Source organism: Perognathus longimembris, chromosome 1 (assembly GCF_023159225.1).
Source record: "Perognathus longimembris pacificus isolate PPM17 chromosome 1, ASM2315922v1, whole genome shotgun sequence".
In the NCBI taxonomy this organism is placed as follows: domain Eukaryota; kingdom Metazoa; phylum Chordata; class Mammalia; order Rodentia; family Heteromyidae; genus Perognathus; species Perognathus longimembris.
The window spans coordinates 98,744,346-98,757,338 of NC_063161.1; the positions used below are offsets into that span (position 1 = coordinate 98,744,346).

Below are 12,993 nucleotides of genomic sequence, written 5' to 3' on the forward strand. Positions count from 1 at the left end.
ATTGGGATGCCATGAGGATGAGAGACACCAGACTCGAACATGTGGCATGATGTAATGGTGCCTGAGCTGGCCTGCCCCTAAATAGGGTCAGGTGAGGGGGCTGGGTCACAAGGAGCTCCCAGTTCCAAGCACTTGATAGACAGGTTCAGTAACCTATAGGCTATGTGCCGCCCCTGTCTCTTGGGATTTAGGAACTCCCATTACCTGGGGATGGGGCTTCCCTTCCTGTAGGAATTCAGGCAAGCCCACCAACAATTGGTGGCATGGGGCACTGTTGTTTACAGGGAGAAGGAATCTTCTAGGGCCTCTGAGCAGAGGGGGCTGGGGAGATAGTGGAGATGGAGTCAGCTTCTGCCCTTTTTCCCTGTCCAGATCTGACCTCTATATTACAGTGTAATCTTAGCTACTTGGGAAATTGTAGAATTATATTTCCAAGCCAGGCTGGGAATAAAAATTTATGAGACTCCATCTCAAGGAATGGCTAGGTATCATAGGGTATGCCTGCCATCCCCACTGACACAGTAAAGCACAAATAGGAGGACTGTAGCCCAGACCAGCCTGGGCATAAAACAAGACCCTTTCTCAAAAATAACCAATACTGGGCACCAGTGGCTCATGCCTATAATCCTAAAGTGTAAAGCTAAAATGTGAGGATTGTGGTTTGAAGCTACCCTGGGCAGGAAGGTCCATGAGACTGGTATCTTCAATTAATCACCAAAAGGCCAAAAAATGGAGCTATGGCTCAAGTATTAGAGTGCCAGCCTTGAACAAAAAAAAAAAAGCTAATATAGAACACCCAGGCCCTGAGTTCAAGCCTCAATATTACAGCAATGTAGCCAGTAGAGACCAAGACCACTTTTTAGGGAGGTTAAAGGCATTCATTGCCAGGAACCGTGAACCAGACTAGTGTCACAAATGGTTTAGGTCATGAGGGAGGGGAGACCCTGGATTTTGTACAAGCTGGTTACACACACACACACACACACACGCACACGCACGCATGCACGCACGCGCGCGCGTGTTAATAAGAAAATCAAAGGTGGAGGGGGTAGGGGAAGGGTGTGACATCCACTGCAGGCCAGGTGTGCACTTTCTACCTTGTGAGCCTTCTGTAATCAATCCAGAAAGCCCCACCTGGACCAGCAGAAACCCACATTCCAAGGAACAGCCTCACCTAGCCGCATTCTGCTGCTGAAAAGTCCTTTGCCAGGAACATAGTTACTAGGGAGGGGTACTTCACCAGAACTGGCACATACACACAGGGAGGAAAAAAAAAAAAAATATATATATATATATATATATATATATATATATATATATACACACACACACATAATGTAGTTATAGTCATGCCATGGGAAAGGGGGCAACGTTTCTGTGCTCTCAGTGTGGAGTCCAGGGCCTTTGGTACACCAGTGCCCTCACCTGCCAGGAGATTTCACTGACTTGAGATGTGCAGAGTTTTTCTTTAGTTGTTACACAGGCATGATAGATTCAATCAATGAACACATGATTAAACATGACCACTACAGCTCTTCTCTCTTAGTTGGTCAGGGTGGCTCATGGTACCACCCCTCTAAGCACTTGGGACCTACAGAAGCACTGCAGAACTTCTCCATTAGCATGATAAATCCCTCAGGAAATCCCAAGGCTTTCTGAAGCTCTAGACCAGGAGCCAGGGACAAAGCCTAGAACTACTTTTTATTCTACACAGACAGGCAGAGGACAGGTTCTAAAATGTGGGAAATAGTCCAAGTGCAAGGTGTACCTAGAAACTGGGATTTGATGGCTATTCAGCATCTGGTAGACCTGCAAAATAAAAGATTCAAACATCTCTCTTACTTCTGCAAAGATGATCCAAATAGGAGAAAATGGCCAAATTGAAGGGGTTTTATGTCAGAAGATTTGCTCATTAACACACATTCCCTAGCCTGGGATTGAAAGCACTTACTGTAATGAGTTGAACTGAGCTTCAGATAGAAATTACATTTGGATTCCTTTGTAGGAAAGATCTGGCTGGGTGCCCATGGTGACCTCTCTAATACTAGAATGAAAACATATTTTCTCCCCCTTAAGATCCCCAAGGTAGGTCACGAGAGCGGGGAATGAGAACCTGACCCCAGAATTACAGCCAGATTTCATTATACTAAGTAGTGATTTATGGTCTGAGGTCAGTGGTTCCACCCAGTCACTACTCTTTGCCATTCTTTAGCTTGTTTTGAAGAAGCCTTCTTCAGCCAGTTGCTTGTGTCTCATGCCTGCAATCCTAGCGATTCAGGAGGCTGAGAGTGGAGGAGTGAGGTTTGAAGCCAGCCTGGGAAGGAAAGTCTGTGAGACTATTATATCCAAGTAACTACCAGAAAAGCCAGAAGTGGAGCTATGGCTCAAGTGGTAGAACATTAAACTTGAGCAAGAAAGCTCAGGAACAGCACCCAGGCCCTGAGTTCAAGCATCGGGACCCCCCCCAAAAAAAAGAAAGAATCTTTATTAATAAGAATCATGTTTAAATGATATATGTAATAAAAATTCAGTGTTTATTTCTAAAGTTCTGACACACAGATATATATGTATATATGTGTAATATATGTATATATAACACACACACATATATACTACAGTCAGATGTAGAACATTGTGTTCCATCACTCCAAAAAATCTCCCCATGCCGCCTTTGTAGTCTCCACTTGTATACCCTGATAGTCATACCTGTATTCTGTCTTTTCAACTTTGCCCTTTCTAGAACATAGAAACGAGTTATTTATGCATGGTGAATGAATAAATGCAAGCAAGCAGTTTTTGTAGATACATATCTGAGATTCATCCATGTTGTAGTACTTCTTCCCTTTTCAGTGCTGAGTAGTCTTCATTTCTGTGAATGAAGGGAAGGCACAAGGGGTATTTTTTTTTTTCTGTTGTCACCTATAGGGCTGTAGACAGTCATGTTCAGGTTTTTGTGTGGATTTTGTTTTCACTTCTCATCGGCATTCCTGGGTTGGGGGAGTCTGTGTCACTTAACTAAGAAAATTGTTAACTTGTCTTCTAAAGCAGTTGTTAGAGTTTTTTGTTTGTTTGATTGTTTGTTTGTTTTGTTTTCCATTCCCAAATCCCTACCGGGAACTTCTGACTGCTCTTCCTCCTTGCTACCACTTGATATTATTAGCCTTCTTAGTCCCTGTGAGTGTCTCTTTGTCATGGTAACTCTGGACAGGAAACAGTCATTGTGGAGCTTGGTGGTTTGCAAACTCAGGCTAAGACTTGCTGCTCAGAAGGGGTAGCTGGTGGGGCTGCCTCCCACAAGTGCTTTTCTTCCCTTCCACTTTGACTTGCACCTCCTGGGATGGAGAGAAGAATGGCAGGTTTTGAATTCCCACCTGGGACAGTCAACCCTGGTACCTTTTGGGATGGGCTGGGGTCATGGATCTTGTTTGCAGAATGGCTCACCAGTTCCTCCCTCCCCTTCCCTCCTCACCTCTCTCTCCCACTCAGGCCTATATACAGATCACATTTGTGGAGCCCTATTTTGATGAGTATGAGATGAAAGACAGGGTAACGTACTTTGAGAAGAATTTCAACCTGCGCAGGTTCATGTACACCACACCCTTCACCCTGGAGGGGCGGCCTCGGGGAGAGCTGCATGAGCAGTACCGGCGGAACACCATCCTCACCACCATGCACGCCTTTCCCTACATCAAGACCAGGATCAGCGTCATCCAGAAGGAGGAGGTAATGGCAGGGCAGGCGAGGCCACCTGGGGACGTGGGCCGGGTGACCCTCCCACAGAACACAAGCCCGAGTGTTCCCTCACTCAAACTGCAGTGGGATAGAAAGAGATTGCATTTGACATGCCAGTAGAGTTAGCCTCATGGTGCTAAGGAACCCTATTTAGGCAGCTGTGTTTAATTTTGTGCCAGTTCTAGGACTTCAACACAGCCTGGACATTGCCCCTGCGTTTTTTTCACTCAAGGCTGTCATACTACCACTTGGGCAACATCTCCACTATCAGCTCTTTGGAATTGGAAATAAAGAGTCTCATTGACTTTCCTGCCCTGGCTGGCTTTGAACTGTGATCTTTAGGTCTCAGCTGCCTGAGTAGGATTACAGGCGTGAGCCCCTGGTGCCCAGTTTAGGCAACTTTGTTTTAGAGCACTATTTTCATTCAGTGTGTAGCACTGCAAAGTCATAGCTGTACTGCAAATATGTTTACATACTTAATTATAATCTGTGATGTTTAAATCATTTAATTATGAATATATAAAATATATATGATTGGCTCTTTATAGCCTTGGGCCTCACATTTGTGAAGTCAGCCAACCATTCACTGAAATAGTTTTAACAAATTATTTCTGAATTGAACACATGCAGTTGTTTTTCTTGTGATTCTCTAAACAATACAGTATAACAGCTATTCATATAGTATTTGTACTGCATTAGTACTGTAAATAATCTAGAAATGATTTCAAATCATTACAGTAAAGATGTCTAAATACCATACTGTACCATTTTATTGAAAATCTTGAGCATCATCAGATTTTGCTGCTTAAACTAGTCAGGAACACATGCTCTTTTGTTTTTTCTGCTCAAGGCTGGTTCTCTACCACCTGAGCCACACCTTTATTTTTTGCTTTTTGATAGTTAATTGAAAATAGGAGTCTCTCAGATTTATCTTCCCAGTCTGGCTTTGAACCTTGATCCTCAGCTCAATCTCCTGAGCAGCTAGGATAACAGGCATGAGATACTGGCACCCAGCAAATAGAAGACTTTTAATTCATTTTAATAGGAACCATCAAGAAAGCCTCTCCAACTATAGAATCTTCAAAATTATACAAACCATCAACATTGTACTTTTCTTTAAAACACCTCCAATGTACATTCATATGTCTTCTCTTTTAAATGGGGCCACAGCCTTGTTTGCAATTATGAACTTAGGATCACAATTCTGCATTGTCTTTCTTACATCAACCACATCCATCATGCATTGTCCATGATGTTCAGTTTTGCTTTCTGCAAAACAGACTGAGGCCTTAAAAAGCCTTGTTAAACAATAGGAGAACAGAAGACTTCTGGATTTTTATGGTTTTTTTTTTTTTTACCCTAGCCTTTTATAGTTGTCTCATGCACACCTAATAGGAGGGGAATTTTTATAGCAACTCACTTTCATTACATCTTGCCCAAGCATTTAACCTGTCTTTGTAGAAACAACTCTTCTTCTTTCCACACCCATAATTCACCAGTCTGTGCATTCTTTAATTAGACTAGGTCATTAAAATAACACGGGATCACGGGCATAATCAAGTCAGTGAGCACAGAGATGATTTGGGACTATGCCATCAGGCCAGCGTAGCAGGCGTCTAGGGCTGTGGAAAGCAATCCCCCAACTCATACTGAGCCAGTGAATCCCACCAGAAAGAAGCCAGAGAGAGAGAGACCCTGGCCTGGGAATTTATTTAGAAGGCATTTCTTAATGTTTTGGACTTTTGGGCACTAAGATATTCTCAGCACAGAACAGGAATAAACTCATCATTTTAAAATAGTTTCACATCTTTTCTTGACTATTCATTAAGGAAATATATCCAAATACTATATACTGGAGTGCAGAAATGTATGGTCTCGTGGTTGGGGAGGTTGCAAAGGCCCAGTTTCAGGTGTTGGTAGGGTTGGTTCTTTTTGAGGAGTGCAAGGGAGAATTTGGTCATGCCTGTTTCCTTGGCTTCTTCTTGAGATTATTCATGTCACTTTCCTTCTATACATACTGTGTCCTGAATTCCTCTTATAAAGACCAGTTAAGTTGAACTAGGACTCACCCTAATAAATTCTGTTCTGCTCAATTATCTAATTAAAAACCCTATCTCTACATAAGGCCCTATTCTGAGCTATGAGAGTCAGGAGTTGAACATAGGAATCTGGCTATCAGAGCCATGGGCAGAAGTAGTCAGTATGTCACATTCAGGAAGGACATTAAGTCAGCAGAACTTAGCAAGTAGAGATTGACCTTGATGCAGAATCACCTTCAGGGGAAGTTGGAGACAACCCAGGTAAAGCCAAAAGTCATGAGGAGGGACTTGTTGAGTGCCACCCTTCCACATTGTAACTCGAGTCATTTGTTCAGTAATAGGAAAAGCAACTTGACAGAGTAGGAAGAATGTAGACACAATTATGATCAAAAGAGGACTTCCCACTTACTCTGTGGGTCACTGTGTGCAGCATAGCATTTAAATTTTCCTTTGATTGCAAAATGGAGAGAACAGGAAGACGGTTTAAAGGAGCACATCATAAATATATGTACAGCCAAGCTGGTAGCTCACACTGTCATCCTAGCTGCTCAGGAGGCTGAGATCTGAGAATCACAGTTCAAAGTCAGCCTGGGCATGAAAGTCCATGATACTTTTGTCTCCAAGTAACTACCAAAAAACTGGAAGTAGAGCTATGGCTTAAAGTGGTAGAGTACTAGCCTTGAGTGAAAGAGCTCAGGGATAACACTCAGGCCCTGAGTTCAAGCCCTTTGACGGATAAATACATATACAGACATAAATGTTCCAGACATAAAATCACTCAAGACATAGGAGGCCCTTTCTTCTTAACCAGTTCACATCATCTCAGATGACCCTGAACGTCTTCCCTCAGCTGTTCCTTCAAACCCAGCTTCCCTCTCTGCCTTAGGCCAAGTTTTTCCATGCATGTGAGAGCAGACAATGACGTCCTACAATTATGTTTTATGTTCAGCTTGTTTTGACTCCAATTGAAGTTGCTATTGAAGACATGAAGAAGAAGACCTTGCAGTTGGCCGTGGCCATTCATCAGGAGCCCCCTGATGCAAAGATGCTTCAGATGGTGCTACAGGGCTCTGTGGGGGCCACTGTAAATCAGGTAAGCAGAGCCAGCCGGTGCCGTCAGGCATAGTGCTTGGGATTTTGGCTACTGGGTCTCTACCCTTCTTTCTGCAGTTCTTCAAGAATTGAATGTACATAGGAATACTGTTCCTAAACTTATCCTCAACACTTGAACAATGGAAAATACTTTCAGGAGGCCTTCTTGTCCACTTCACGACACCAGGTAGCAAAGAAATCCCTACAGATGAGAGGACCAAGTTGAAGGGGTACTATTTTTCTTCAACAAGTACTTTGGGCCCAGAACTGCCCGATCTGTGATCCTGTTGAAAAGTGCTGAGGGCTACACAGTGTCGTAGGCACAATTATTCCACGCTTGGGACTAATCTAAAAGATGCTTATGAGCAAAGGAGGAAAGGGCCTGGACCATCCAGCTCTCAGATCAGTCATCGGAGAGATGAACTCTACATGCCAAGGGCCTGGCCAGTAGTGACCTGGGACCAGGTTCCCGGGGCCACTTCAACCAGACTACATCTTCTCAGATGTATTAGAATGCTATTTCATGAGCTCAGTGTGGAGCTAAGGCACGCTCATATAGAGGGAGGTACAAGACTAGAACTCTCTATGCATTGCGATTTTTAATAAACTCTATATGCAGCGACCCCTCATATTGCTTCTATATCTACTTATGCCTACACATTTACCTTCAAAACCTCCACAAGCATCATATCTCTTTCCTCATCCAGCCCATCCTCCATTTGAAAGTGCCCTGTTATTCCACGTAGAAGCAGAATATGTGAAGTAGGAGGCTTGGGGGTGTGGCTCCAGAGGTCTAGCATGTGTAGTCCTGGGTTCAATTCCCTGTACCAAGGAGAAAGAGACAGACAACAGACAGACAGAGAGATCAGAAAAAAAATCAGAAGAGAAATAATTTACATTTCAAAGATAGGAACATTGAGAAGATTTTGCTATTTTAAATCCCAATTATATGAAAATGGAACTTTTATAAGTCCTCAACCACAGTTTATATAAGTACTCTATAGCTCTGTGACTCAGTCAGCACTGGGCAACTAGGTAAGTGAATATGAATAATATATCAAGGCAATCCCCAATTTGAACACTCTTTCTTCAGTGTAGTTGTATTATTTTATGTTTGAAGGAAAACCATGGGTAGTAGTATTAGATTGAGAAAAATACATTTTTGCCAATGTATTCTCCAAGAAATTCCAGGCTCCTCCTAAGAAATCATTTTTTCTGAGCAGCTCAAGACTTTCTTGAGTGTTTTGGGATTTTTGGTTTGCTTTAGTCAAACTACAAAATGAAATGTTTAAACTAAGAACTCACTCCAATATTTCCTCCCAAGTTATTTAACTTTCTTTCCAATATCAGCATTGTTTTCTTACTTTCTCCTCCTCCAGGGACCACTGGAAGTAGCCCAAGTGTTCTTGGCTGAAATTCCAGCTGACCCAAAGCTCTATCGACATCACAACAAGCTGAGACTGTGCTTTAAAGAGTTCATAATGCGGTAAGGGGGAACATGGAGGTGGTTTCAGTTCCTCAGTAGTTCTCTAAATGTGGATCGTAGGCCAGGGGTCTAGTGCCACCTGAAAACTTGCAGAAAAGACAAAAGAGTGGCTGGGGTGTTGCTCAGTGATAGAGTGCTTGCATAAGGCCCTGGGCCCCACCACTAGATCTTCTTAGATCTACTAGATCAGGTAGATTAGAAGTGGGGCTTGCCAATTGGTGATCTCACAAGCTTCCTGGTGATTCTGATACACACAGAAAATTGAAAACTACAACAGTAGAACAATATTCCTTGTGCTTCCAATAAGCAACTAATGCCTCCACTGTCATATGCTCCATGTATGTTGTGGCTTATGTGCCTCAAAAATCCCATTGTAAAGCAGATTGCATCATTTTCCTCATTTTGCAAACAAGAAATGGAATAGCAGCTGATTTTACTTAGGGTCACAGAGGGAGTTGAGTTCAAACCAGGTGTTCTAAATCCAAGTAGCCCACCTTCCCATCCATGTACTGGTACTCTGTGGATATGTTAGAATTCCACAAATTCTGACATTGGCAAGCTTAGTAATTTCCCAAATCATATAAGCCACTTATTTTAGAAACCCATGTGATGTGGCCTCAAATGGAGAGACAAAGACAAGGCTCTGAAGCTGGACTGTTTCCAAGGTATCACCCAGGGACATAACCGTTGGTCAGAACAGCTTCATCTCTGCTCCTGGATTCTGCCGCCAGTTGAGCCTGGATAGGAAGGAAGCAGGTCTTTGGCCAAACCCTTGCAATGCTTTTCAGCACAAACAAATATATCCAGTCTCCTGAAGCCAGGCATGGTAGTTCATGCCTGTAATCCAGCCACTGAAAAGTGGATGCTGAAGGATGGTGAATTCAAGGCCAGCCTAGACAATAATCAGTGTGCTTGTATCTTCAAAACAACATACGAGAGGACTGGGGGTATGGCTCAAGTGGCAGAGTGCTCACTTAATGTGTGTTTGGCCCTGAGTCCAATCATTAAAACCAAAAATAAGCTAGTAGTGAAAGATATGACGATATTTCATATATGAAAGAGAATATCAGAAAGATGCATATCAATATGTCTTTTCATTCCAAGCCTTAGAGCAGCATGCCAAGTACAGGAATAGTCTTACCTGGTAGATGGGGAAGAAGGAAATTAAAAGTCAGTAGTGCTGGGCCACTATTAGGAAAATAGTTTATATCATAAAGATTACCAGAGTCTTACTCATTAATAACAGAATTATCAATGATTGCCTGTCAGCTAAATTACAATCATTACTTTATCCCTTAAAGGTTTGTTGATTTGTAGAAAACAAAAAGCAAGACATTCATGATGTATAAATAACATGGCTTTCTTTTTTGATATGTAGTATATTATGCAAAGTCAAGTAATCACAATGAGTTTTAGAGACTTTTTTTCTTTTAGGGGGAGTTGGGGCCAGTCACGGGGCTTGAACTCAGGGCCTGGGCACTGTCCCTGAGCTTTTTCCCTCAACACTAGTGCTCTACTACTTTGAGCCACAGCACCATTTCTGGTTTTCTGATGGTTAATTGGAGATAAGAGTCTCATGGACTTTCCTGCCCAGGCTGGCTTTGAACCCCAATCCTCAGATCTCAGCCTCCTAGAGAGCTAGAATTATAGGTGTAAGCCACCAGCATCCAGCTTTTGAAGATATTTTTGTTGTATTTAATGCTCTGTGGTTTCATCATGATGGGGCTAGGTATACGGAAGCCAGGCACCAGTGACTCCTGACTATAACCCTAGCTACTTAGGAGGCTGAGATCTGAGGATCATGGGTCCAAGCAAGCCTGGGCAAGAAAGTCTGTGAGACTCTTATCTCCAATGAACTACTCCAAAAAAGCCAGAAGTGGCACTGTGGGAAGCTCAGGAACAGTGCCCAGGCTCTGAGTTCAAGTCATCATCAAAAACACCACCACCCCCCCACCAAAAAAAAAAAAAAACCCTGAGAAAACCAGCTTACAGAAGGAAAGACTTATTTGGGGCTCACAATCTTGGATTGTTTAGCTGGCAAGGCAGAATGTCTTGATGGCTGAAGTGTGTAGTTGAGGAGGCGATTATTCACTAATGGTGGTTGTGGTAAGGAGAGACAAACATTCACTCCTTTCAACTAGGTCCTACCTCTTAAATTTCTGTCACCTCTTAATCAACCATCATATCATAGATTTATTGATGGGATTTATAATCCAATCACTTGCCTCAGAGCTCATCAGTTGACCAGAAGTCTTTAGCACAGGGCCCTTGAGGATATTTTAGATCCAAACAGAGGTGGTCCAGAAGTGTTAACGTCCTATCACCCTCAAATCTGACTAAATGAAACCTCACATTTTCCCTCCCTTAATGGCTTTCATCTCAGGTGTGGCGAGGCTGTTGAGAAAAACAAGCGTCTCATTACAGCAGACCAGAGGGAGTATCAGCAAGAACTCAAAAAGAACTATAACAAGCTGAAAGAGAACCTCAGGCCTATGATAGAGCGGAAAATTCCAGAACTCTACAAGCCCATATTCAGAGTTGAGAGTCAAAAGAGGTAAGAAGAGGGCTGGGAATGTGGCCAGTGGTAGAGTGCTTGCCTCACATACGTGAAGCCTTGGGTTCAATTCCTCAGCACAACATATATAGAAAAAGCCAGAAGTGGCACTATGACTCAAGTGGTAGAGTACTAGCCTTAGCAAAAAGAAGCCAGGGACAGTGTTTAGGCCCTGAGTTCAAGCCCCAGTCCTGGCAAAAAACAAACAAAAAAAAGGTAAGAAGGGAACCCAGTCAGACCTCTTCCTGGGGAGAAGACAGTGTTGGGGTACAGTCCATTAAGGCCAACTCTGCTGCTCTTGGAGGGCTGTGAGAACTCACAGGTTGAGAGAAGGGCCTAGAATTGAAGAGGCCGCCCAGCCCCATTCAGTCTGTGTAACTCCCACCTTCCCTGAGCCTTCCCCTTGACCTCTTGCAGACAGCCTCTGGCCTTCCTGTTGGTCTTGTGCTCCAGCTGTAGCCTGTCTTGGGCATTTTGTTTGTTTCTTTGGACACAGTGTGATGAGCTCATAGACCTTCTCCTTGTTTTCTTATTTATTGAGAAGCTGTCCCTTGGTGGATGATTTCTTCTCCCTCTCCCTTTTTCAAGGCTAATTTACTACCCTTCTCTTTCAGGGACTCCTTCCACAGGTCTAGTTTGAGGAAATGTGAAAGCCAGCTGTCCCAAAGCAGCTAAGGAAAGTCATCTTCACCCACAGAGTTGAAGGCCTGTGACCTGCAAGGGACTCCCTGGTACTGAAAACACAGGACACCAGCAGCTGTGAGGACTGGCACACACTCCCTGCCCAGCAAGCACTCCAGAAACTTAGAGAGCCAAGGAACCATGAATGATGCCCAAATGTACTCTGACCAAATTTTACCATGCTGGGATAGAGGGCGTTTGGATGAGGGAGGGGAGGGGGGGATGAGATAGGTCATCAGGGGTGACTGTATATTTATTAAAGTATTTTTTCACAATTTTGTACAAAAAAAATCTAAGTAGTTTCTACTGAGTGGTCAGTAACTTGGCTACCCAAGAAATGACTTCCTCTCTGGTCTGAATTTGAGGGTACCCTCAAATTGTGCAAGGGAAAAGTAGAGAAGTTATCCACCCACTTACTTCAAGTCAACTTTCCTGGTCTCACCTTTTCATAGGAAGGGAAAGTAAACTCTGGGACCCTGAAATATTTTCAGTAAGTCTGCAAAGGGAAGCCTTATTCAAAATTTGATCATCGTGCTGGTTGGAGCTCTGAGACTATTGAATAGGCTTCGGGAGCATGTTAGGGTTATGGTGGACTACTTGTATTGTTGCTTTTGCTTTATTATTATCAGTATGTTGAGGTCATTTGCATTTGTAGAGGAACACACTCGAAGCACTGGTTTAGGAATTACATGGTACTCAGCACTCCGTCAAGCATGGCTGGAACTTTACTTGCTTAAGCGGAGGCAATTCTGTCACATGTTGCTATTTTTCCTTACCTCTGTCTCCACCCTCTTTTTCTCCTCTCTGGGACCAAGTGTATTTTGATAAAAAGATAATACTTCTGCTTTTGTGTCAGAACATTATCCAGTCTTCTGCTATGAAGTATCTTCTTCTGACAATGTACTTTAGGAGAAAGATGAACAAAGTTATTATTTGAGAATTAAATTATATATTTTTAATATGACTGATGACCTTGACTGATAACTAAAGATGGAATGAGAATTGCAAACAAAATGTGTGTCCTTCCTTCTGTTATTCAGACAACTCCAAGTGTTGTAAAGCTTCAGAGAATAAGGGTCTTAAGCAATGATATCTGGGGTGACACCTTTAATCTTGATGTTCATGAGAAGCTTTTATTTGAAATTCCAGAACTTTACACTTATATTATCATGTATGCAATAATTCACATTTGGAAAGAGAACATTTTTAACTAACTAAAGCTTACTGCTTTAAAGCCTGTACTTTTCATTTTCTAGGCATTTATAAAGCAGGTTATGCTCCTTATTGCTTTCTCAAATGAGTCCACATGATTATGATTATGATTATTATTTTGGTATTGGTGCTGGGGCTTAAACTCGTGACCTTACACTCTTGACTAGCTTTTTTGCTCAGGGCTGGTGCTCTACCTC

General features: G+C 42.8%; 1 protein-coding gene across 3 annotated transcripts in view; it reads left to right on the top strand.

The window, feature by feature from the left end:
• The window catches only part of Dock8 (dedicator of cytokinesis 8), a 181,205-nt gene extending 168,611 nt beyond the window's left edge, over window positions 1-12,594 (top strand). For all 3 annotated transcript variants that reach the window (XM_048332994.1, XM_048333003.1, XM_048333012.1), the window contains exons 44-48: window positions 3,487-3,723; window positions 6,721-6,864; window positions 8,243-8,349; window positions 10,733-10,903; window positions 11,518-12,594. In XM_048332994.1, coding sequence (XP_048188951.1) covers window positions 3,487-3,723; window positions 6,721-6,864; window positions 8,243-8,349; window positions 10,733-10,903; window positions 11,518-11,578 — 720 coding nt within the window. In that variant the 3' untranslated portion in view covers window positions 11,579-12,594. The remainder of the gene's footprint in view (window positions 1-3,486; window positions 3,724-6,720; window positions 6,865-8,242; window positions 8,350-10,732; window positions 10,904-11,517) is intronic.
• Window positions 12,595-12,993: the final 399 nt, after the last annotated feature.